Here is a 26,983-nt window from a genome sequence, read left to right on the forward strand (position 1 = left end):
CAGATTTCAAAAAAAGTTCATGGTAAAAGCAACCCATGCAATAATCTGAGATGGCACTCAGAACAGTAGCCAAATTAGCCTCCATGTTGGAGTCAACAGAAACCAGAAAATACATGATACATGTTTCCTTACCTTTGATGAACTTCATCAGAATGCAGTCCTAGGAATCCCAGGTCCACAATAAATGCTTGATTTGTTCGAAAATGTCCATTATTTATGTCCAATTAGCTACTTTGGTTAGCGCGTTTGGTAAACAATTCCAAAGTCACAAAGCGCATCCACTATAACGTGACGAAATGTCCAAAAGTTCCGTAACAGTCAGTAGAAACATGTCAAACGATGTACTGAATCAATCTTTAGAATGTTGTTTACATATATCTTGAATAACGTTCCAACCGGAGAATTAGAATTACTTCAGATGAGCGGAGGAACGAAGTCCTTCCCCTGTGAACGCGCCTGGTGAAAGCATGGTCAACTCATGGCTGTGGTGACTATTTCCGGTGTCAATCGACCCCCCTTCACATTAGAGTCATCAGACAAAGTTATATTGACTGCTATATGAGTTCTGTTATACTCACAGACATAATTCAGTTTTAGAAACTTCAGAGTGTTTTCTATCCAATACCAATAATAATATGCAAATATTAGCAACTATGACTGAGGAGCAGGCCGTTTGATATGGGCACCTTTCAGTCAAGCTACTCAATACTGAACCTGCAGCCATAAAAAGTTAAGTTCTAGACCTCAGCTGAATCTGGTAATGAATGGTGTTGCTGTTGAACAAGTTGAGGAGACTAAATTACTTGGTGTAAACTGTCATGGTCAAAAGATATAGATTCAATGGTTGTAAAGATTGGGAGAGGTCTGGCCGCAATAATGAGATGCTCAGATTTTTTGACACAACACTCCAAATGTTCTGCAGGCTCTAGTTTTGTCTAATGTTGATTATTGTCCAGGCGTGTGGTCCAATGCTGCAAGGAAAGACCTAGTTAAGCTGCAGCTGGCCCAGAACAGAGCGGCACGCTTTGCTCTTAATTGTAATCAGAGGGCTGATATAAATACTATGCTGCCAGTCTCTCTTGCCTAATATTTGAGTAGAGACTGACTGCATCACTTCTTCTTTTTATAAGAAACATTATTTGTTGAAAATCCCAAATTGTTTGCATAGTCAACTTACACACAGCTCTGACACACACACTTACCCCAACAGACATGCCACCAGTGGTCTTTTCACAGTCCCCAAATCCATAACAAATTCAAGAAAGCGTACAGTATTATATAGAGCCCTATTTGCATGGAACTTCCTTCCATCTCATATTGCTAAAATAAGTAGTAAACCTGGTTTAAAAAACAGAGAAAGGAACACCTCGCAGCACAATGCCTCTCCCCTATATGACCTAGATAGTTTGTGTGTATGCATTGATATGTAGGCCACGTGTGCCTTTTTTAGGTAGTTCTGTCTTTGTGCTGATTGGTGTTCTGTATTATGTCATTCTGTATTATGTTTTATGTTTTTTTGTGGACCCCAGAGAGAGAGAGAGGGACAGATAGAGAGAGAGAGGGACAGATAGAGAGAGGGAGGGAGAGAGAGAGAGAGACAGATAGGGAGAGAGAGGGACAGAGAGAGGGACAGAGAGAGAGAGAGAGAGAGAGAGAGAGAGAGAGATGGAGAGAGAGAGGGACAGATAGAGAGAGAGAGGGACAGAGAGAGGGAGAGAGAGAGAGAGCGAGAGAGGGACAGAGAGAGAGAGGGAGATAATTAAAATGCTGTGTCAGGCATTTCTGTTAATAGACTACCAAATTTAATTTCCCAGTTCAACAAGCCTTGACTGTGTCCTATCAGAGACAGCTAATTGAGTGTCCCTATAAAACACCTGAGAACCAGCATCCTGTTGTTGGGTGCGGGGGGGGGTGTAGAGAGGAGAGGAAGTGAGGTGAAGACTGGGTTGAGGTGAGGGAGGTGAGAGAGGGGTGGGGGTAGTGAGTGTTGGGGGTGGAGGTAGTGGAGGTAGTGAGTGTTGGGATGAGGAAAGGAGGAAGTGAAAAGAGGGGGGCTGTTAAGACTACCACTACTCTCACTGACGGAGAGTCCTAGAGAATGCATTTGGCATCATGGCTGCAAGGATGACTGTTCTTGGTCGGCCCATTTACATTTACATTTGAGTCATTTAGCAGATGTTTTTATACTATGTTAGTGTGACTTACAGTACAGTATCTTTCATTTGAATATAGCTAGGTGGGATAACCACATATCACAATCATAGTTGTGGCAGAGTACAACAATCTCCAAGAGCCAGGGAGACTCTCTTGTGCCAGGGCGACATGGCTTGCAAGTGAAACAAGAAACACAGTGCCGATTTAAACGGCAGCCGTGCTTCTATCCCCTAGGCATTAACCTCTCGCTCAACGTCAACAAAACAAAGGAGCTGATTGTGGACTTCAGAAAACAGCAGAGGGAGCACCTATCCATACCGACGGGACCACAGTAGATAAGGTGGAAAGCTTCAAGTTCCTCGCCGTACACATCACTGACAAACTGAAATGTTTCACCCTCACAGACAGTGAGCTGAAGAAGGCGCAACAGCACCTCTTCAACCTCAGGAAGCTGAAGAAATTTGGCTTGGCACCTAAAATCCTCACACATTTTTACAGATGCACAATCGAGAGTATCCTGTTGGGCTGTATCACCGCCTGGTATGGCAACTGCACTGCCCGCAACCGCAGGGCTTTCCAGAGGGTGATGCGGTCTGCCCAACGCATCATCAGGGGCAAAGTACTTTCCCTCCAGGACACCTACAGCACCCAATGTCACAGGAAGGCCAAAAATATCTTCAAGGACAACAACCACCCAAGCCACTGCCTGTTCACCCCATTATCATCCAGAAGGTGCATCAAAGCTGGGACCGAGAGACTGAAAAACAGCTTCTATCTCAAGGCCATCAGGCTGTTAAATAGCCATCACTAGCACATTCGAGGTTGCTGCCCTATATACAGTGGGGCAAAAAAGTATTTAGTCAGCCACCAATTGTGCAAGTTCTCCCACTTAAAAAGATGAGAGAGGCCTGTAATTTTCATCATAGGTACATTTCAACTATAACAGACAAAATGAGAGAAAAAAAAATCCCCAAAATCACATTATAGGATTTTTTAGGAATTTATTTGCAAATAATGGTGGAAAATAAGTATTTGGTCAATAACAGAAGTTTATCTCAATACTTTGTTATATACCCTTTGTTGGCAATGACAGAGGTCAAACGTTTTCTGTAAGTCTTCACGAGGTTTTCACACACTGTTGCTGGCATTTTGGCCCATTCCTCCATGCAGATCTCCTCTAGAGCAGTGATGTTTTGGGGCTGTTGCTGGGCAACATGGAATCTCAACTCCCTCCAAAGATTTTCTATGGGGTTGAGATCTGGAGACTGGCTAGGCCACTCCAGGACCTTGAAATTCTTCTTACGAAGCCACTCCTTCGTTGCTCGGGCGTTGTGTTTGGGATCATTGTCATGCTGAAAGACCCAGCCACGTTTCATCTTCAATGCCCTTGCTGATGGAAGGAGGTTTTCACTCAAGATCTCACAATACATGGCCCCATTCATTCTTGCCTTTACACGGATCAGTCGTCCTGGTCCCTTTGCAGAAAAACAGCCCCAAAGCATGATGTTTCCACCCCCATGCTTCACAGTAGGTATGGTGTTCTTTGGATGCAACTCAGCATTCTTTGTCCTCCAAACACGACGAGTTGAATTTTTACCAAAAAGTTATATTTTGGTTTCATCTGACCATATGACATTCTCCCAATCTTCTTCTGGATCATCCAAATGCTCTCTAGCAAACTTCAGACGGGCCTGGACATGTACTGGCTTAAGCAGGGGGACACGTCTTGCACTGCAGGATTTGAGTCCCTGGCGGCGTAGTGTGTTACTGATGGTAGGCTTTGTTACTTTAGTCCCAGCTCTCTGCAGGTCATTCACTAGATCCCCCCGTGTGGTTCTGGGATTTTTGCTCACCGTTCTTGTGATCATTTTGACCTCACAGGGTGAGATCTTGCGTGGAGCCCCAGATCGAGGGAGATTATCAGTGGTCTTGTATGTCTTCCATTTCCTAATAATTGCTCCCACAGTTGATTTCTTTAAACCAAGCTGCTTACCTATTGCAGATTCGGTCTTCCCAGCCTGGTGCAGGTCTACAATTTTGTTTCTGGTGTCCTTTGACAGCTTTTTGGTCTTGGCCATAGTGGAGTTTGGAGTGTGACTGTTTGAGGTTGTGGACAGGTGTCTTTTATACTGATAACAAGTTCAAACAGGTGCCATTAATACAGGTAACGAGTGGAGGACAGAGGAGCCTCTTAAAGAAGAAGTTACAGGTCTGTGAGAGCCAGAAATCTTGCTTGTTTGTAGGTGACCAAATACTTATTTTCCACCATAATTTGCAAATAAATTCATTAAAAATCATACAATGTGATTTTCTGGATTTTTTTTTTTGAAGTTCAGGGACTTCGTTCAAAAACACAAGGTTGACTAAGAAAAGAAAAGCAGAACCTTACAACATGTAAACAATACGTGTCAATGAAATATAATTAGTGTCAGATAATAAATGCAATTATTTGCACAATAGTACAAATGTGTCTGCGAAAAACATGTAAACAACAAACGTGTCTATGGAATAAAATGAAAGTGTCTAGTGTCTGACTCCTGAGATGTCTGTGGTCCCCGTCGTTCGGTCCCTATCCTCTTCTTGAAGTCACGTGTCTATGGAATAAAATGAAAGTGTCTAGTGTCTGACTCCTGAGATGTCTGTGGTCCCAGTCGTTCGGTCCCTATCCTCTTCTTGAAGTCACGTGTCTATGGAATAAAATGAAAGTGTCTAGTGTCTGACTCCTGAGATGTCTGTGGTCCCAGTCGTTCGGTCCCTATCCTCTTCTTGAAGTCACGTGTCTATGGAATAAAATGAAAGTGTCTAGTGTCTGACTCCTGAGATGTCTGTGGTCCCAGTCGTTCGGTCCCTATCCTCTTCTTGAAGTCACGTGTCTATGGAATAAAATGAAAGTGTCTAGTGTCTGACTCCTGAGATGTCTGTGGTCCCCGTCGTTCGGTCCCTATCCTCTTCTTGAAGTCACGTGTCTATGGAATAAAATGAAAGTGTCTAGTGTCTGACTCCTGAGATGTCTGTGGTCCCAGTCGTTCGGTCCCTATCCTCTTCTTGAAGTCACGGGTCTATGGAATAAAATGAATGTGTCTAGTGTCTGACTCCTGAGATGTCTGTGGTCCCAGTCGTTCGGTCCCTATCCTCTTCTTGAAGTCACGTGTCTATGGAATAAAATGAAAGTGTCTAGTGTCTGACTCCTGAGATGTCTGTGGTCCCAGTCGTTCGGTCCCTATCCTCTTCTTGAAGTCACGTGTCTATGGAATAAAATGAAAGTGTCTAGTGTCTGACTCCTGAGATGTCTGTGGTCCCCGTCGTTCGGTCCCTATCCTCTTCTTGAAGTCACGTGTCTATGGAATAAAATGAAAATGTCTAGTGTCTGACTCCTGAGATGTCTGTGGTCCCAGTCGTTCGGTCCCTATCCTCTTCTTGAAGTCACGTGTCTATGGAATAAAATGAAAGTGTCTAGTGTCTGACTCCTGAGATGTCTGTGGTCCCCGTCGTTCGGTCCCTATCCTCTTCTTGAAGTCACGTGTCTATGGAATAAAATGAAAGTGTCTAGTGTCTGACTCCTGAGATGTCTGTGGTCCCAGTCGTTCGGTCCCTATCCTCTTCTTGAAGTCACGTGACTATGGAATAAAATGAAAGTGTCTAGTGTCTGACTCCTGAGATGTCTGTGGTCCCAGTCGTTCGGTCCCTATCCTCTTCTTGAAGTCACGTGACTATGGAATAAAATGAAAGTGTCTAGTGTCTGACTCCTGAGATGTCTGTGGTCCCAGTCGTTCGGCCCCTATCCTCTTCTTGAAGTGATGCAGCTGGTGATCAAATTCCCCCCAGAGTTTTGCCAATAGTTCATCCATGAAATCTGCTACAGGTGCCAGGGCCCTGTAGAGGATGAAAAGAGGGGTGGAAATTAGAGGAGTGTCTGTGGAGAGCAGTGTGCATGGTGAGGAGAGGAGGAAAGAGGACAACAGAATATGGGAGAGGGTATCAGAGTAAAGGAGGAGAGTCTGAAATGATTTGCCTCTGGGACAAGCTGGTGGCTCGGTACATGACGTTCTCCAGCCTTTGCAAGTGATGTGTCAAGGACTGAGTCTTTAACGCTTTTCTCCCTTCGTCTCACAGCCCTGCTACTACTTGTGGCATTGGTGAGGAGCAGGCCAGTGGAGTAGGTCTTGGAGGTGGGCCCAGGATAGAACTTCCAAGGTCAGGCATGGAGATTGTTTCCCAAACTGCACTGCAGCTCAGTGCGGCAGATGGGCTGGGGGCTGACGACCAGTCAGTACTGGGGGCTGAGGTAGTGCTGGGGGCCGGTGAACAGGCAGTGCTGGGCAAAACCTGGTGCTGTCCCCATTCACTGGTGTTTGTACCATGAATAAAAAAGTAGAGGGCAAACAACACCGCTCAAACATTTGCAACATTTTAACTAGCTGGTCCTTTGACTTCGGTGTTACCAATGTGGGAAGCTTATGATTTACTATCTCTGACAAAATTATGTTTGATCAAAAAGATCTAAAGATCTTTAGCTTAGTTGATTTAGCTTGCTTCCTCTGCACAAGTATGCTGCTAGGCTAGCTAGCCAGCGAAGTATCTAGTGCTAGCTGACTAGCTATTGTTAGCAAACATGGCTAATGTTTTCGTCGACTACAGTAAAACATACTCTGGCGAAGACAGCATGTTGCTTTCCATCTTCCTATGCTTCAGGTGCCGAACAAGCCAGGGACATTTGTAGAGTAACCATTTCACCAGCATCTCCACTGCCGCCCTTGGTTCTTTTCTTTACCCCACTTTTTCTAACAAGTGATTGGGTGAGACCCCACAATCTCCCTCCATGAATTGGCCTTTAAATGCTAGTCTTTATATAATAGATAGCTAGAATAGTAGAGGTGCAGGTACTTCCACATTGAGTGTCGGGCTGAATCGAGTAGAAGAAGAAGAAACCTGCGTCACCCCAACAGTTGAACAATCACAGACAAAGGGGCGTAGACTTTGGTTACCGAACTTCAGCTTGCCTCAAAACATTTATCGGATGCACGAAAAGCCGAAAAGAAACATGCCAAAACGAACAACAACATCAGGAAATGTAGTAATGTATGTATTAACTGTTCTGTACTTTTTCGGATGGGTAGCATGCGGACGCCTTTACAGTGGAAGGTTTAACAAAGGAGTTCAGATTCACAGTCCTGTCACCTATCTCAGCCTGTGTTTTTTCAAGGTTGGTGATCCCCAGACAGGCAGACACACATGCATGTACATGCACACACATACACACACGTTTGTTTTATTCTCCTTGTGGGGACCAAACAATTTTCCTACTTTTACTATCCTTGTGAGGACGTCTGGTCCCCACAAGGATAGAAAAACCAAAAGAACACACACACACACACACACACATCCTCAAGCTCACTCAATCCTGAGTGATTCTCTCTACAGATGTAAGATCTTATTTTGAGCCAGTTTGCTACACCAGGAAAATAACCCTGCAGCAACAGGAAATGTGAATTATTGTGGATCATAATGAATTATTGTGTACAATAATTAATGGACAATTTTGTAGGTATTGATACAATTTCCGTAAGGGGAAATCAAGTCGGAAATTTCAAAGTGGAAATGACAAACTTCAGAAGCCTTTTTAAACCTCAAATACACTACATATTTTAAATTTCCTCCATTGCGGGAAAGTTGTCTTGCAACAGGAAGATCAAATTAAGATCCTACTTCTGTAAATGCTGTCCTATAATTATTTTAAATGTAGGATAGCAGCCTGAATCTTAAAGTGGTGACTTGTATCATACACCATCATCTCAGATTCATCTGACAGAAATGAACATGATATTAAGTATTGATCGCTCTGTAACCCAGAAGTTTTTCTTTAAGTGCAACGATTTGACTGAAAGGAATGCATCTAGCTTGGGGGTTCGGGGCTGAACCTTTTTTTTAGACTACTGAGACATGGCTCTGCTGTGCATCTACAGTGCTTTCTTCTTTTGACATTTTGCCCTCCAGTGTTTCTTAACCATATGCCACACTTCTGCTTCTCTATCTCTTTGACTTTTCTTTTTTTCTCTCCCTCTTTCAACGTCTTCCCTCCAGAACTTGCATGGGCAGTAGTTAGTAAACAAAACAACATTGCAGGTTTGATTGAATGTCCCTCCCTGCTCCCTACTCCAGCTTCCTACGGCATCAGCATGACCACGACAACACTACCCTGAGCACAGAACCCTATTACTTCTGTTGCAAATCATTAGAGAAAAAATGCTCCTTGCACAATTACAGAACAAGATCATGACAAAACTGCTGGTCAAGAATATTGTGTGTGAGGGAGTGCTGTTTGTGTGTACATGTTGCGTGTGCTCGTGCGTGGGTGTTTGCGCTTGTGTCGGTGTCTGTGTGTTCATGTGTGCGTGCGTGCGCATGTGTGTGTACGTGCTCTTTCACTTTCTCTCTGTCGACTGACTTAATCGCCAGGCGTTTGTTGCGGTCCACACCTCTATTGTCAGGCATCAGAGCAGCCTGTTCTTTGTTGGCTTCACGCTGCCACGGCCTGAATATTATTCTCTGGATGCATGTATAACCCATTCCTCTCCTAAAAGAGGAATACAACTAAAATATGCATGAACAGCCAGGAGTTTTTAGGAATTTATACATTTTTTGCACATCTTTTAGCTCCCACTGTCTGTGTGTGCGCTCGTTTGCGTGACTGGAAACTGGAGATGGATTAGGCTGTCTGATCAAAAACGCTTCTTTGATGAATGGGTTAAATAATAGGCTGTTTGTGTAGATAATTCTCTAAGAAAACAAATGGTCAAAACCTCACGTCGCTCTCATCAGTTCTTACCCTTGTAGGATGGTCAAAATTAGGCCGAGAAAAAAGTGGTCAAAAATCAGGAAAATAGCATCACGTCAGCTAAACTGGAGAGAATTAAGGCTACCTGGCAGGTTTACCATTGAACTCGACATCTTTCTAATCAAATCCAGAGGACACAAAACAATGTGCAAGTACATAGAGGTAAAATAGATATCGATTTTGAGACATGACATGTAGTATTTTAATATTTGAATATACACAATTCATATTAAAGGTGCTACACATAGGATTTTGGGGAATTATTGCATTGTAATTTCAGAATATTTCCATAATGTCTACCACTAATAGTGGACTGATGGTGTTTCACAGTATTACTTACCCACCAGTGTTGTGATTGGCTGTGAGTTTCGCCTATTGATTTCTTCCACTGGAGGGGCATCTGTTTTCAAGCTGTTCTGACTGTGGCTGTGTTATCTAGTGGAAATCGCTCATTTCCTGGTTGCTAAAGTTCCACACTGTTCACTCAATTTCAGTTTATGTGAGAAAACAAGCACTGAATAGTGTAGGGAATCACTGTACCATCTAAATGGCTGTGAAATATATTTTCAATCACAAAACAAAAAAAATAGTTTTTACAGCTGTTTGAAGCTGGTGGACCAAAACCAAAAATAACTTTCATTTTGGTCTACTAGCATCAAAAAGCAGAAAAAACTATATTTTTTGTTATATTTTTTGTTATCACAGCGATTTAGATGGTACAATGATGTGTGCCTGCCACCCCCTATAAATACCTGGGCCATAGCATCATTTCCTCAAGACTCTTCCCGAAGCTACAAGGCAACTGACAGCTGGACTAGCATAGTCCCTAGCTCAGAGAACTTTGGTAACTTGAGTAACCTTCATTCTATTTTTCTTGAGGGACTATGCTAGTCATTCAATGGGATGACAATAACAGAGTAAGTCGGTTCTCGTAAGATACAGCCTAGAGCAACACATCACTATAGGTGCTCAGCCCAACCACAGCTTACTTTGTTAGGACGGAAGGGTTCATGCGACCAAGGGGCAGGACCTTTGGTAAGAAGGCAATATTAGTCCTAGACGATAACACTGATCACTAACAGACAAACCATGGAGCTCACCAACTCTCTTGGTAGAGGCGATGGCCACCAGAAATGCTCTTAAGACAGAGATGTTTAAAGTCTATAGCATTGAAGGGCGATCTGGATAGTACTCCAAGAACCAGATCCAAAACCCATTTGGGAACTGAGGAGGCTCCTGAGGGGCGTAATTGACGGACTCCCTTAAGAAATCTGGCCATAAGTGGGTGGCTTCCAAGCGGCCCATCCTGCTCTTTATCATGACATGATGAACTTGCTGCTGTATACACATTAAGTGTGGATGCAGCCCTGTCAGCATCAAACAAAGACCTTGAGAACTGGAGCAAGTTTCTGGAACAACCCCCTGCTCCCCACACCACTGGCAGAACACACGCCACCTTGTGTCATAGGTTGACGTGGTGGAGGGGGCCCTGGCACTCTGTAAGATGTTAACAGAGGGCTCAAGATCTAAACCAGACCATTTTCGCTGTTCAGTGAACATGCCCACAGCGGCAGGCAGGAGGGAATCACCTCTGCCTGTGACAATAGGTCCGGCCTCCGAGGTAGTTCCCATGCTGTCCCCGCTAGGAGTGCTCAACCAGTGGTGTCTCGGGCGATCAGAAAGATTTGGTGGACCGCTTCTCTGATTCTGTCCAGAGTCGTTGGAATCACTCGAGGGCCAGGGCCTCTAGGCTGAGTGTTCGGGTTGGTTGGATATCGAGAACCAGATCCACCTCTGCTTCCCCAAAGATTCCCCACATGCGACTCACTATTCAGGGATGTAGTAGCCAATTCCCTTCTGGAAGGCCTTCCCTGGTCAGCATTTCTGCAGCATTGTTCAGAATCCCGGGGAGGTGCACAGCTCTTAGTGAGGCCAGATTCTGCTGTGACCGCAGCAGAAGGGTATGTGCCATCTGGTGGAGGCGGATGGAACCCAGACCCCCTTGGTGGTTTATGTATGCTACCAACGTGGTGTTGTCTGTCTGTACCAGCACATGTTTATCCTGCAGTTGTGGGAGAAAGTTGAGCAGAGCTAATTGGACTGCTTTCAACTCCAGCATATCTATGTGGAGTTTGGACCAGCTGGGGTTCCATGCCCCGCTGATGGCCCTCCCCCTCAATAGTTCTCCCCAGCCTGTCAAGGAGATGTCTGTTTGAGCCACTTCCCTACGATGGACTCTGCCCAGGCGTATCCCACCTGAAAGGAAATCCAGGGATCGCCATCTTGCCAGTGATCACTTGCATTCCTTGGACACAGTCAGACGAATATACCTGTGTTCCTTGGGATGGAAACCTTGAGCATTGAACTACATCTGCAGGGGTCTCAAGTGTAGGAGGCCCTGTGGGGTCAGAAGAGAGGCTGCAGAGAGGAGGCCCATCAGTCTCTGACACTGAAGAACAGTCACCTTCTGGTCTTGGACAAAAGGATTGAGATCTACAATTTTCTGGGCTCGCTCTTGGGTGAGGTGAGCCCTCATTGCAGACGAGTGGCTCCGCATGCACATGAACGTCACCGTTTGAGTGGGGACTAGGTGGCTTTTTTGCATGTTCATCCTGAGGACTAGCTCTGAGATGTGCTTCAGGAGATGTTTTGTCTGCTCCTGCATGTTCTCGTGAATGAGCACAGATTAACCATTCATCTAGGTAATTCAGTACTGTCATCCCCTGTGATGTTAGGGGGGCTAGAGCGGCATGCATGCCTTCTGTGAATGTACTTGGTGCCAAGGAGAGGAAGAAAGGTTGCACTTGGTACTCGTATGCCATGCCGTTGAAAGCAAAGCACAGGAACTTCCTGTAAGCCGGGTGGATCGGTACATGGAAGTAGTCATCTGTTAAGTTGACATTGCTGAACCACTGGCCTGTGCTAATATCCTGTAAGATGCGGGACAGAGATAGCATCTTGAAGAGGAGTGTTTTCAAGCACCGGTTGAAAAGCCTCAAGTCCTGGATGAGGCGAAAACCACCCTCTTGGGGCTAGGAAATATAATCTATAGAACCCACTGTGCTGTTGTCTGATTGCATTCTTCTCCAGCAGGGAGGCAATCTCCATCTGGAGAGCTTATCTTTTCAGGGGGTTGGCGGTTGTAGTTGACCAAATCCCTCTGAAAGGTGGTGGCTAGCATCGGAAGTGGAGTTTGTACCGGTGTAATACTGTATCCAGCACCTAGGGGGACTCCACAGGCAGAACCAACCAATGCCGGAGTCACACCCATCAGGACGACTGAGGAGGCCCATCCTTCTACAGAGGGATGGTGCTTGTGGTGCCTCTGCCTGTGCTGGTGGTGGTGCCACTGTTGACCTGGGGTCTGTTGACGTGGCCGATCAGGGCATTCCTGGTTAGGGGGAGGGCCCATGTGCCCTTTCAAGGCAGAGGAGAGCTGAGGTCTAGACTGCAATGGTCTTTGGGTAGGGTAATGCGGGGCAGGGGACCCATGAAAAACTGCAGAGTCTTTCTGTCCTTCTGCAACTTGGCCTGGGGAAATGGGGAGGTCCATAAAGGGGTCCTTCACGGGGGTCGACATCTTTGTGTGTGAGAGCCAAAGCTGTCTGTGTTACAAGATGACCATAGACAGGGGTTTTCCATTAGCAAGTGACATCTCAGCATTTAAGAGGGAGAGGAGTATGGACACCTGAGTCATTTAAGCCATCTGCTCAGGGTCACCGTTGATGGACAAGTGAGCTCTCAGACCATGCAGGTATGTCTGCAGCAGAGTGGTCGCAATCATAAGGCGGGCCACCATGGCCATGGTCAGGAAGGTGTCCTTTAATTGGAGATCAGCAGCCTGGTGAGGCCCCGGAGGACTGCAGGGAGACTTACCAATGATCTCCTTGTCTATGAGGACCATGGCCGCAACAATGGGGTCCATGACAGGGTATTCATCCAGTCCCAACTCCTCGGGGGAAGCCATGAAGTTCCATGGCTTGCATTGGCTTAAGACATGGAACCTTGAGTTCACATTAGCCCAAGTCTGACACAGTTCCTTGGGGAACTCGGGGCACTGAGGTATGTACACTCTGCCCGGTCTGCTGTCAAGGTCTGGTTTAATATCCAGAGCTTTCAAAACCCTAGAGGGGAGCTCCTGCATACAGTGTGAACTGCAGAAGTGGGTGCTTCACTCTCAGCCCTCTCTGAGAACATGGATCGCTGACCCAGAACTGGCTTCAGAGGTCTCTTCGTCTAGGTCATTACCAGGAAAGATGGAGATAGCATCAGGATCCTGTCTTAAGTCTTCAACGGAGCCTGTCAGGCTGAGAGAGTGGAGATAGGAAGACAGAGAGGCTGCCTGGGCCTCCAACTCATCCAGAGTAGGTCCCCTGTCCTTCTTGGACTGCTTGGTGGGCGGGCCCGCTGCTGAGCAGGGTTGTTTACGCTTGAGACCGCTCCCGGAGCCTCTAGTGTTTGTCTCCCTCATCATAGCTAATCGTGAATCGCATAGACGTGGGCCAAGAATAGCACAATACATGCAGTTGAAGGGGGACTCCACAGCCTAAATGGCCGGCTCTAAACCCAGGCACATCAAACAGGTGGAATGGGCATCAGCCGAAGCCAAGCCAGCACTGCATTTATCGCAGTAGTAATGCATGGTGGAGAATCTTCTCTATGTTTAGACAGAAGCAGACATACATGTCTTATAGAACAGATTATTTTTTTAACACCCCTTTAATACTATACCAGGTGTAAGTATAAAGTAGTTCTGTTCTCAGGGCAATATGTGAATTAAGTAATAATATATTCTATGGATATCAAAATATATTAGGGAAATTCCACTGACAATCCCCAAAAGGTATGGATGTGAGGAGCCAGACTCAATTGACACAGTGACTGACTGTGTGAGGAGGGGTCTTTAAGAACAGACTGGCGTGTGAAATTAGTGAGAGGCATGTGCTCTGAATCTCACTCTGCCACCGGCTACAGCTCAGTAATGGGACTTTGCAAGCTAGTATGCGAAGCCTGGACATTGAGGTGCGACTCGGCAATCACCCGTCCTACTTCTGGAAAGAAACATATTTAGCTACAGCTAGATAACACACAGTCTCCCCTAGCCTGGGTAGGTGCGATACCCAGCCTGAATCTCCAGAGAGAAGAGGCTAGCGTCCAGCTGAAGTGAACAAGCAACATGTAACGCAATTAGCCAGGAGGCTAACCAGTGGACAGAAACAGACAAGACAACAAAGCCATGTGCAGTGTACAGGTTGGCCCAACCCGTTCACCCTACTTCGTAGCACGGTGTCGACCTGTAAGAAAAAACTGAACCGGTAACAAAACACTGCAGAGCACTCTTGGGAGGAGCAAGCTTTGCCCAAAATGGAGTATACTCCAAACACTCAGTGAATAACTCACTTAAAGAGTCTTCTACATTCACTTCTCGCTCACTTCCAGTTGAGGGAAGAAAACAGGAAGTGATGCTCGGTGCCCTGGTATTTACAGGGGGTGGGGGACATGCGCATCACTCCCGTGCCATGGAATTACTCTGAAATTAATCTTTATATCCCATTGATTGACTAGCATAGTCCCTCAAGCAAAATAGAACTGGGCTACATAATTGGGACAATGCCAAATAGCGAAGCTTCTGCGGTGGTGTTCAAATGTAGACTAAGTAGTTTTTGTTCTCCTTGCATTGATTATTGCATCATTGGCTACATCTTTGAAAACAGAAGGAGCTTCTTTTTTGTCTACCAAAGTGAAGTTCTGTTTTCTCATTGAAAGTGTTTCTTGTTCTCTTGGCCTTCGTCAGAGCTTTTAAACCATATTTTTATTTGTGAATATGTCGGCACCGGGGAAGCGGGATGTGTCGGCACCGGGGACACGGGATGTGTCGGCACCGGGGAAGCGGGATGTGTCGGCACCGGGAAGCGGGTGTCGGCACGGGGGACACGGGATGTGTCGGCACCGGGAAGCGGGATGTGTCGGCACCGGGGAAGCGGGATGTGTCGGCACCGGGGACACGGGATGTGTCGGCACCGGGGAAGCGGGATGTGTCGGCACCGGGGAAGCGGGATGTGTCGGCACCGGGGACACGGGATGTGTCGGCACCGGGGAAGCGGGATGTGTCGGCACCGGGGAAGCGGGATGTGTCGGCACCGGGGACACGGGATGTGTCGGCACCGGGGAAGCGGGATGTGTCGGCACCGGGGACACGGGATGTGTTGGCACCGGGGAAACAGAATGTGTCGGCACCGGGGAAACGGGATGTGTCGGCACCGGGGAAACGGGATGTGGCTGCGTTATTGATATCATGTTAATCAGGGCTTTTGATTTGAACGTATGGCTTGATTTAGTTTTGTAGGCTAAGTTACCTATTTCATTATTTACTTTATGGATCAAACCTTAGCAGTCATCCTGATCTCGTTCCCAATGATCAATGCTTTAGTTTAAAACGTTTTGGTGTGTGTACAAGGCTATTTGATTCAATGTATATATGTTACAGCACTTTGGTTTCACTAATAAATACATAATTGTCTGTTTATGTCTTCAGTCCTTTTTAAATAGGTATAGGTCGAATGTAATAGTCTGCCAATAACCAGCCTCAGTAGGACTATAACTCCATTCCTATTCTACTCAGAGTTTAAAGAAATTGGAAATGAGGCTGGTTAATGCGATGCATGTCTGTTGAATTTGGAAAAATTATTCCGCACTCGGCCACGCCCCACCTACTCAGCCATTCAGGAACTACTACTGCGTTGCGGCCATGGCATACTGCATACCTTTCACGAAACTATCTATACATGCTAAATAGTATGCAACGATGAGTACATAGTATGCAGTTTATGTATATAGTACGCTCTCTGTCCCTTCCTTCTGTCAACATGTCCTATTTCCTGTGAAGTGTGTGTGTGTGTGTGTGTGTGTACGTGTGTGTATGAGCGGTGCTTGCGTGGAACAAGCCATCTGCTCCATAATGCGGTAATTAGCAGAAAAAATGTAATGCCGTCATCCCCCCTCCCTGAAATGTTGTCAGTAACGCCTCAGTTGCCATGGGACGTCGCTGGGGTAACCTTGTCGCTAGGTTGCAACGTTCCTTTTGATTTTCTGTTGTTCCGTGTCCTGGTGGAGAGAGTTCTGTTCACAGTTCCATGCGCTGTCTGTCTGTCTGTCTGTCTGTCTGTCTGTCTGTCTGTCTGTCTGTCTGTCTGTCTGTCTGTCTGTCTGTCTGTTGTCTGTCTGTCCGCTCGACTGAACTGAAATGTGAATTCACTGGGGCAGAAAGCATGACAGGCTCAGAAATAAAAAGGAACATGACATTTTTACCCAAACACAAATTTGCTCAGGAACCCCTTAGTCCTCAGCTCCTCTTAGAAGATCTACATCTAAGAGATAGACCCCCTTTACCTGAACAAATCTCAAGTCCCCCTCAATCCCATCTGCCTTTCTTTCTCCACCTGCTAACTCCTTCTCTCCCCCACTCTTTGTCTCAGGGTCTGATTCTCTCCAATATCATCTGAGATCTGCCTGTGTGTTAAAGACAGTGATAACTCACATGCCAAATGTCTCCTTTTTCTTTTTTATTCCTCCAATGTAAAAATATAGTTTGTTGTCATTTGAGGCCGGTGCAAAAGTGTAATCACAGAAACCAATCGGTCACGTCTATGGGTCATAGACGTCAATGACTTTCATATGAGAAGTGTTTAAGGCATAGAGAGAATGTGAACTCTACAGACTGATGGTTCAGAAATCATTCTTAATGCAACTGGGTTGTTGACAGATAAGACAGGGTTTGAAGAGAGGGCAGACAGAGGCAGGTGATCTGCATGGCTCAGTATGTGTGTGCGTGTGCGTGTGTGTGTGTGTGTGTATTGTTGGAGTTGAGCATTATGGTGTGAAAGACAGTGATGCCAATCCAACTCCCAACCCCACTGTTTTCCTTGTATTCATATCTCTCTCTTTCTCTCTGTCTCTCCTCTCCCTCTCCCTGCAGCCTCCTTTGGAAACATCTCTTAGCTCATCCCTCCGTCCATTTGGCAGCCCTCACTCTCCTCTGCTATTTCCAGTAGCCATGGAAGGACCTGCTCACTCCAGATATGTGAACGCAGAATAGGGCTGTGAGAGGAGGGAAGAAAGGAGGGGAGAGAGGACAGAAAAGAAGAGTGAAGAGGAGCCTTTAGACTACATGCCAAACACACTGAAGGAGGTTTCCCATTCAACAAGGCCAAACTGGTTTAAATGATGAGAGAGAGAGAGAGAGAGAGAGAGAGAGAGAGAGAGAGAGAGAGAGACAGAGAGAGAGAGAGAGAGAGAGAGAGAGAGAGATAGAGAGAGAGAGAGGGAGGGAGGTGCTGAATACAAGGGCACACACTGTAACATAGATATAAGATGTTTGAAAGGATATTGACAATGTAGACAAATTAGATCTTAACTACAACAGATTCCCCCCTTTTTGGTTTATTGTTTTGTTTTGGGGTGTAGAGAGGAGTATTGTTACTGATCAATTACTGTAGTTCATTATGGTGGGTGCATTACTCCAAGGTTGGTGGAAAGCAAATGCAGCAAACTACTGAATGTCAATGTCTCTGTATCATACTCACATCACAACCCGACTGTTCACAATGTATCTTTTCCACTCAGGATTTTCATTTTGGAATATGTATTTATAGTTTTGATAGATCTAATTCATACAGTATAAAGTATATATACTCTTGCCTTCATTAGCACCCTCTCCCCATAGCACATTCTCTTCCTTTAATCTCTTTTATAAAGCCTTGTCTTCACAATGTACAGAATGTCACCCCCCAAATCATGTGTTTGTACTGTAAATGAACCATGTCTATGACAAACATACAGGACCAGTCAAGAGTTGGGACACACCGACTCATTCAAGGGTTTTTCTTTATTTTTACTATTTTTACATTGTAGAATATTGGTGAAGAAATCAAAACTATGAAATGACATATGGAAAAATGTAGAAACCAACAAAGTGGTAAACAAATCTAAATATATTTTCTAATTTGGATTCTTGAAAGTAGCCACCCTTTTCCTTAATGACAGCTTTAAACACTCTTGGCATTCTTTCAACCAGCTTCATGACGAATGCTTTTCCAACAGTCTTGAAGGAGTTCTCACATATGTTGAGCACCTGTTGGCTGTTTTCCTGTCACTCTGCGGTCCAACTCATCCCAATCCATCTCAATTGGGTTGAGGTCAGGTGATTGTGGAGGCCAGGTCATCTGATACAGCACTCCATCACCCTCCTTCTTGGTCAAATAGCCCTTACACAGCCTGGAGGTGTGTTGGGTATTGTCCTGTTGAAAACAAATTATAATCCCAATTAAGTGCAAACCAGATGGGATGGTATATCTCTGCAGAATGCTGTGGTAGCCATGCTAGTTAAATGTGCCTTGAATTCAAAATAAATCACTGACAATGTCACCAGCAAAGCCCCCCACACCATCACACCTCCTCCTCCATACTTCACGGTGGGAACCACACATGCAGAGATCCTCCTTTCACCTGCTCTGTGTCTCACAAAGACACAGTGGTTATTTGGGCTGTAAGCTGAGGTGCAGTTAACTCTAATGAACTTATCCTCTGCAGCAGAGGTAACTCTGGGTCTTCCTTTCCTGTGGCGGTCCTCATGAGAGCCAGTTTCATCATAGCGCTTGATGGTTTTTGCGACTCCACTTGAAGAAACTTTCAAAGTTATTGAAATGATCTGGACTAACGGACCGTCAAGTCTTAAAGTAATGATGGACTGTCTTTTCTTTTGCTTATTTGAGCTGTTCTTGCCATAATATGGATTTGATCTTTTACAGAATAGGGCTATCTTCTGTATACCACCCCTACCTTGTCACAACACAACTGATTGGATCAAACGCATTAACGAAAGAAATTCCACAAATGTACTTTTAACAAGGCAAACCTGTTAATTGAAATGCTTTCTAGGTAAATACCTCATGAAGCTGGTTGAGAGAATGCCAAGAGTGTGTAAAGTTGTCATCAAGCCAAAGGGTGGCTACTTTGAAGAATCTCAAATATAAAATATATTTTGATTTGTTTAACACTTTGTAAAACCCTTGAATGAGTTGGTGTATCCAAACCTTTGACTGGTACTGTATATTATTTCAACGTTCTAGAGGAACATAAGCTGTAGACCTGAATATAATGTAGACCTATACCTTTAGCATTTTATAAACAGAGGATTTTGATAGGTCATGCTATGACAGATGTTTGCTGTGATTGTTTCTGCCCTAGCTGTATTTGATAAAGCAATAATCAGAGATGTAGCTGGCCAAAAGCAATGGTTATATTCTACTAGTATGAGTCAAATGCCTACATCTCCCATGATGTAGTAGAAGTATACTGTACTTACAACTCCATTGTGTAAAAATAATCCATTTTTGTGTGTTTCCCATAACACCACAAGTGCACAACTCCAGTTCTCGAGGGCTCCTATCCTGCTGGTCTCTCTCTCTCTCTCTCTTCTTTCTCTCTCATTGATCAGTTAGTGTAACTGATTGACTACTGATTCCACACACCTGGTAGCCCAAGGAATCAACTTGTCATTGAAAGGGAGCATATGGTGTATACTGTTCGCCCTGGAGGACTGAAGTTATGCACCTCCACCCTACACCATGTCTCTCATTGATAGCTATACATATTACAGAGATTATTGAGAGGAACCAGACCAGCTGCCTGCTATTACTGTCACACTGTGAATCCAGACACCTTTACTGTGCTTCATAAACGTACCAGAAATCACATACTCAGCATGACCGTAAATAAAGATCCTCTGAAGAAAGCAACATAGGCCAATATACAGGTAACTGACTAAATGAAGGAAATGCTTGAGTAAATGAGAGATACAAAGTATATTGAAAGCAGGTGCTTCCACAAATGTGTGGTTCCTGAGTTAATTGAGCAATTAATATCTCATCATGCTTAGGTGTCATGTCTACAAATCCCCAGTTGACCGTTACTTCAGCTACCATGGCTAGAAGGAAAGATCTCAGTGAGTCTCAAATGAGCATAGGGGGTTTAAAGTGTGTGTGTTTGTGTGTGTGTGTGCGTGCGTGCGTGTGTGTGTCAGTCACCAGATCTCAACCCAATTGAACACTTGTGGTAGATTCTGGAGCGGCGCCTGAGATAGCGTTTTCCACCATCAACAAAACACCAAATTTCTCCTGGAAGAATGGTGTCACATCCCTCTACTAGAGTTCCAGACAATCTATGCCAAGGCACATTGAAGCTATTCTGGTGGCTGGTGATGCCCCAACCATGCATCATCTCACACTTTCACTTTGAGATTTGACGTAATTGGAAGAATGTCAATGTTTTTTGACCCATTAATTCCCAACGCTCTATTTGACACTTTAGTTTGGTGTTTCCTTTATTTTGACAGTTACATGTACAGTATGTGTTTTTGTTTCATTACGAAAATGAAGGTTCACTTTTCAGAATTGATGGTGAAGGGGAGCAGGTCTTCTATGGTTGAGCATAGACCTATTCTGGGGAACAGGCTACCCACTGGGCACACACGGGTTGAATCAACGTTGTTTCCATGTCATTTCAATTAAATTACTTTGAACCAACGTGGAATAGACATTGAATTGACATCTGTAACCAGTGGGAAGGCTCCCATCCTTTCCTCAATCCCTCCCTCTACCCCTCCCTCAATCCCTCCCTCTACCCCTCCCTCAATCCCTCCCTCTACCCCTCCCTCTATCCCTCTCTCCATCCCTCCCTATCTCTATCCCTCCCTCTACCCCTTCCTCTATCCCTATCTCTATCCCTCCCTCTATCATCCCTCTCTATCCCTCCCTCAATCCCTCCCTCTATCATCCCTCTCTATCCCTCCCTCTACCCCTCCCTCTACCCCTCCCTCCCCCTCTCTCTATCCCTCCCTCTACCCCCTCCCTCAATCCCTCCCTCTACCCCTCCCTCTACCCCCTCCCTCTATCCCTCCCTCAATCCCTCCCTCTACCCCTCCCTCTATCCCTCCCTCTACCCCTCCCTCTATCCCTCCCTCTACCCTCCCTCTATCCCTCCCTTCAGTTGACAAGGACTGTCTGAATGAGGAAACAACTTGACTGTTAAGTGGAAAATACACTGTTATACATTTGTAGATGTGTACAGACACTTCTATTATTTGTTTGTTTACTTTTTCAGATCAAGGATGGGGTTGTTTGTTTTCGATATGTTAAGGAAAAGGGTTTTAAAGATATGATTATTTACTTGCTGTACAGATGTTAAGAAGATATATGGAATATGGAGAATCTTGGCTTTTTTAAATAAAGTAATGCATATTCATGAGATGTATGTTGCTTATCATAATATAACAGTCACGCAATTGCAGTTACACATACCTTCACATACACACACCTTCTCTCAACCATTGGTGCTGTGGACCGAATAAGACGTCTGTAAGTGGCTGAAGAAAAACACAACTATCTGACCTACGTAGAAGCCTTCTCCCACCATGCTATCACAGGTAGTGTAACACACACACTTTCTCTCTGTTTTTGGTGCAGCTGTGGCTGTCTGTGTTAGGGATTGGTGCAGGGAAGCTGGTTAATTAATACTCTCCCCCTCAATGATCTTTGTGTCTCTATGCTCTGTTCTAATCTCTCCCTGGTCCTTGTTCTCCATCAAACACACACTCACACATCCCTCTCTCTTCTCCCCAGGCCCGACCTCAATTGAGTGCAGTCCTGCTTTTGTTGAAGCAGAGCGAAACAGATTCACTTCTGCAGTCCTCTTCCCTAAACCACAACAGCACTCTCAGATAAACTGCTTTGGTCGTGACCGCAGGACTCTGCCTCCTAACCTCTCTACCTTACCTTCTACACTTTCTCTCTTTTAACTAAAGGATCGGTGGGTCCCCCGCAGGACGGTTGAGCTAACGTAGGCTAATGCGATTAGCCCGAGGTTGTATGTAACAAGAACATTTCCCAGGACATAGACATATCTGATATGGGCAGAAAGCATAAATTCTTGTTAATCTAACTGCACTGTCCTATTTACAGTAGCTATTACAGTGAAAGAATACCATGTTATTGTTTGAGGAGAGTGCACATTTATGAACTTGAAAATGCATTAATAAATCAATTAGGCACATTTGGTGAGTCTTGATACAAAATTTTGAACAGAAATGCAATGGTTCATTGGATTAGTCTAAATCTTTGCACATATACTGCTGCCATTTAGTGGCCAAAATCTAAATTGTAACTGGGCTGGAATATGGCCTTTCTCTTGCGTTTCACAGATGATGGTGCAAAAAAATACCAACAAAATGCATGTTTTTTTCTTTGCATTATCTTTTACCAGATCTAATGTGTTATATTCTCCTACATTAATTTCACATTTCCACAAACTTCAAAGTGTTTCCTTTCAAATGGTATCAAGAATATGCATATCCTTGCATCAGGTCATGAGCTACAGGAAGTTAGATTTGGGTATGTTATTTTAGGTAAAAATTGGGAGAAAATCCTACTGTTGTTTCTGCTGGAGAGACAGGGCACTTAGAGAGTAAATACTCCTGAGTTGTGTTATTAACTCTCTCTTTTAACTCTTACCTCTTCTAACTCTCTCTTTTAACCCTCATTCTAACTATCTCTTTTAACTCTATCTTTTAATTCTCTATTTTTTTAAATCTCTCTCTCTTCTTACTCTCTCTCTCTTAGCTCTCTTTTTTAAAATCACTTCTAACTCTCTCTTAACTCTTATCTCTTCTAACTCTCTCTTTTAATTCTCACTCTCTTTTAACTCTATCTCTTTTAACTCTCTCTTAGCTCTCTTTAAAAAAACTCTTATCTCTTCTAACTCTCTCTTTTAACTCTTATCTCTTTTAACTCTCTCAACTATATCTCGTCTCTCTCTTCTAACTCTCCTTCTAACTCTTCCTTTTAACTCTCTATTTGAACTATCTCTCTCATATAACTCTCTCTCTTTTAACTCTTCTTACTCTCTCTCTTAGCTCTCTTTTAACTCTTATCTCTTCTAACTCTCTCTTTGAACTCTTATCTCTTCTAACTCTCTCTTTGAACTCTTATCTCTTCTAACTCTCTCTTCTAACTCTCCTTTTAACTCTCACTCTCTTCTAACTCTTTTTTTTAACTATCTCTCTTAACTCTATATTTTAACTCTCTCATTTAACTCACTATCTTAACTCTCTCTTTTAACTCTATCTCTTCTTACTCTCTCTCAGATCTCTTTTTAACTCTTATCTATTCTAACTCTCTCTTTTAACTCTGATCTCTTTTAACTCTCTCTCTTAACTCTCTTTTAACTCTCTCTGAACTCTGTCTCTTCTAACTCCTTCTTTTAACTTATGTATTTTAACTCTCTTTCTAACTCTTTCTTTTAACTCTCTCTTAACTCTCTCTCTCATTTAACTCTCATCTCTTTTAACTCTCTCTCAACTCTATCTCTTAACTCTCTCTCTTTTAACTCTATCTCCTCTTACTCTCTCTCTTAGCTCTTTTAAAAAACTATATATCTTCTAACTATCGTTTAACTCTCTCTCTTTTAACTCTATTTTAACTCTCTCTCACTCTTGCTCTGCCTCTGTTTCTCTCTACCTTTGTAGATCTGTCTCTCCTTATCTCCCACTATCTGCCGCTCCCTTTATCTTTCTTGATCTTCCTCTCCCTCTATCTTCCTCTCTGTTTTTCTCTTTCTCTGCAACTGGCTTCACACTGTCTATGGTAAGATAGACCATTATTGAAGAAAGTCGGGGCAGTTGGCTAGGACAAATTAGATAGGACAATTAGATGGCCATTATTTAATATTCCTATATTTTCACTTCTCCTTTCTCTGGTAACGGTCTGGTGAGGTCTCTCTCTATTCCTCCTTCTGCCCCTGTTCTGTTGTCTGGTGCCCCAGGGAGAGATGTTTACACAGAAAAGAGAAGGAGAGAGTGGTAGAGGAAAAATGGATAGAATAGAGAGATATACAAAAGGATTGGAATAGATGGAGATGAAAAGAGAGAAAACAGGATGGACAGAAACATTTAAATGAGAAACAGAGGAAGTGAGGGAGGGAGAAATGAAAAATCAGAGATGGAGAGGGAGGGAGGACGTCACACCTGTCCAAACGAAGCGTGTCTGGCACCTTGCACCTGCGCCCCCACCTGTCACTCAGTGGCTGAGTCATGTTAGTGAATACTAAGCAGTTTCTCCTGTCACCATCCTGCCTCGCTGGCTGTCTGGCTTACTGCTGGGAGACAATTACTGGGTGATACCAAGCATCTCCCTGCCTAATTACATGTAAATCTTTATCATATGGATGGTTCTATGGTAAACAGGTCCTGTCAGCTATGTGACGTCTCATTATGGGTGGAGAGGTAGAGGTGATAGAGTGTATAGCTGTGGAGCAGGCAGTTAGGGAGAAAGGACTCTAAGTGTTTATAACCTCAGTTTATGTGTTCTTTTCTCTCCCTATCTCTCTTTCTTATTCCATCCTTTCTTATTTGTCTCTCTCTCTCTCCTCAGATATAAATGAGCTTAGCGATGCCCAAGGGGGTTTGGAGGTCTGTGTTTCTTAAACAAGTGGCTTCTAATTCATGGTTGCTATTCTTTAATCCCACAACACGTTCTCACTTCTCTTTCTGCCTCTGTCACACAGAAGGACCGATTATCCATTTGAAACCTCATTGTTTGACGCCACATGCAGAGTAGAACACAGTTTCCCTCTAGTTGCCAGGTTGGCCACCTGACAGTTTTATTAACTATTAACCAGGCTTGTGTCTGCTCAGCAGAGAAAGAGAGGAGTAAATCACTGTAAGGGATTCATGGTCTGTCAACCAGGATCCTGCAATAACCATTCAGTTAGGTTACATTAGAACACAGAGCAGGGGAACAGTAGGACGTAGCTCCATACACTGGGATAGCACTGTTGCTCCGAGGAATTTATTGACTGCCATCAACCTGTGGTCTAATATTTTGTAAGAGAGGAAGAAGATTGATGAGCAGGGTCAACCCTCCCCATTTATTTGAGATTGAGTCCTGCTGATTTCTCCTAATGTGTCTGTGGAATATACTCATCTTGGGGTCAATTTTCTGCCACTTCAATCCCCAAAGATTAGGTCATTTTTTTGTCTCCTCTGCTATATTCTAATGGAAAACACCATCCATGTGTTTATCTCAAACTGCAAACTGAGATCCTACCCCAGCACTTTGAAACAGTATTTAAAAACTAGGTACCAGGGTACTTTCAGTAACTGGCGACTAGGCCTTCTCAGTGGACAGCCATCAATAAGGACACATGTTTTCCAGTGGTCATATGACAATGTAGCCGACTATATTTCAGTCTTACAGAATCCAGTAGTGAGGCAACACTTCCATCTACTGGATATCTAATGTATGAACATTTCATGTGAGGGGTAGATGAAAAATGTTTTTAATAATTATCTTGGAGCAAATGAGAGAATCTGAATGTAGCTCCCCACTGTAAAGCTCTAATGCAACTGCAATGGATCAATGCCAGGTGAAAAGGTGGCAGGTTTTGGTCATGTTATCTTTCCCTCTACAAACCATTTCTAATCAACTGAGAGGAAGGCTGCATTAACACAGGCAGCCAAATTCTGATATTATTTTTTCCACTAATTGATCTTTTGACCAATCACGTCAGAACTTTTGCAAAAGACCAATTCGTTTAAAAAATATTTTCTGAATTGGGCCGCCTGTCTAAACGCAGCCAAAGAGAAACAGAGAAGGAATTCATATATAAATACACATATAAATATATATTTTTAGAGAAGGAAATGTGATTAAAGAAATTAAAACTGCATCCTTAATCATTCCCTCCTTGATGTAGGCCAAACATAACTGATCTAATGTAATTGGACAAGTGAAAGCAAAGGCACCGCCATATAGCTTTCACTGTCCAGTCATGTCTCATCAGTAACTACTTCAGAGTGGTCGAAAGGAAGGATACATTTGATATACTATACCTTGCTTGGGCTCTGACGTTGCCAGGCCCTAAAATGAGTACACCCTGCCCTCTTCTGGTGGTTTAGGGGAACAGCCAGTGTACATGGTTTACGTCATTGTTTCTGATGATTTCCACTTATAAAAAATATTAGGTCATGCTGACTGGCACCAATCACATCTGAGAGAGTCTCCTCTGGTTGTGTGAGCCCACTGTAAGTGGCTATGATTCAGTGGCTGCATGAGTGAGGGCCACGTGTTATACATATCATATCAGAGTATAATTGGGAACATTTCGCTGCTCTTGCAGAAGCTTGCTGATTTAGTAATAGCAATAATAATAATTCGTTAGTGGGCAAAAGAAGAGAAACTTTCAAAACAAGTGACCTTGGTTCTCGGCATTGCATTAGCCTTCACTGTGTTGGAATAAAACGACAGATCAGCAGTGCCCAACCATAACAGTCTACATCATCTAACAACCTATTTAACATCCCATATTAAATCGATTGATCCGTTTCTGATAGAGCAGAATAGGTAGCCTATAGCCGATTCTACTCTGCCCCAGCGTCACTATGCAAGTTTCGATTGCTATAGCCTACGAGTGGACTATTATTTGCATTGCCTTGGACTGGCATGAAATCGACGAAACAGCACAACGACAATTGACAATCTAAGGCTGTGCGCAGTTGACTCCCTGAATATTAACGATAAAGGTCGGATGATAATTTAGTAGCCTAACATTACCAGATTAAAACGTTTAGTGAGGCTCGTTTTAAGAATTTATCCTAACCCTTTTTCGTCATGACCACACGGCGTTACGTCGGATGAGCCTCATCAAACCGTCAGTTTGGTATCGATACAAAATCGGGTTTATTAGGCAAAAACCCCGAATATTATTTGCGCGATAAAAATAATAATAACGCGAGAGTTTGCAAGTTGCCAGAAGACTGTAGTTGCAGCTGTCAAAGGAAGAGTGGATACGCGCATGACTCAACACACATTACTGTAGCCTATTACTGTACACGGCCGCGAAGATAATTTCCGTATAAAACCCAGAAATAATCCCGAGGTAAGG

General features: G+C 44.0%; 1 protein-coding gene across 1 annotated transcript in view; it reads left to right on the forward strand.

The window, feature by feature from the left end:
- samd10b (sterile alpha motif domain containing 10b) overlaps positions 1-21,292 on the forward strand; it is a 157,080-nt gene extending 135,788 nt beyond the window's left edge. The window contains exon 5 of the mRNA XM_029621489.2: positions 16,965-21,292. Within this exon, the coding sequence (XP_029477349.1) occupies positions 16,965-16,987 (23 nt within the window). The 3' untranslated portion in view covers positions 16,988-21,292. The remainder of the gene's footprint in view (positions 1-16,964) is intronic.
- The last annotated feature ends 5,691 nt before the right edge of the window (positions 21,293-26,983 follow it).

The sequence above is a fragment of the Oncorhynchus nerka genome, linkage group LG20 (genome assembly GCF_034236695.1).
Source record: "Oncorhynchus nerka isolate Pitt River linkage group LG20, Oner_Uvic_2.0, whole genome shotgun sequence".
NCBI classification, from domain to species: Eukaryota; Metazoa; Chordata; class Actinopteri; order Salmoniformes; family Salmonidae; genus Oncorhynchus; species Oncorhynchus nerka.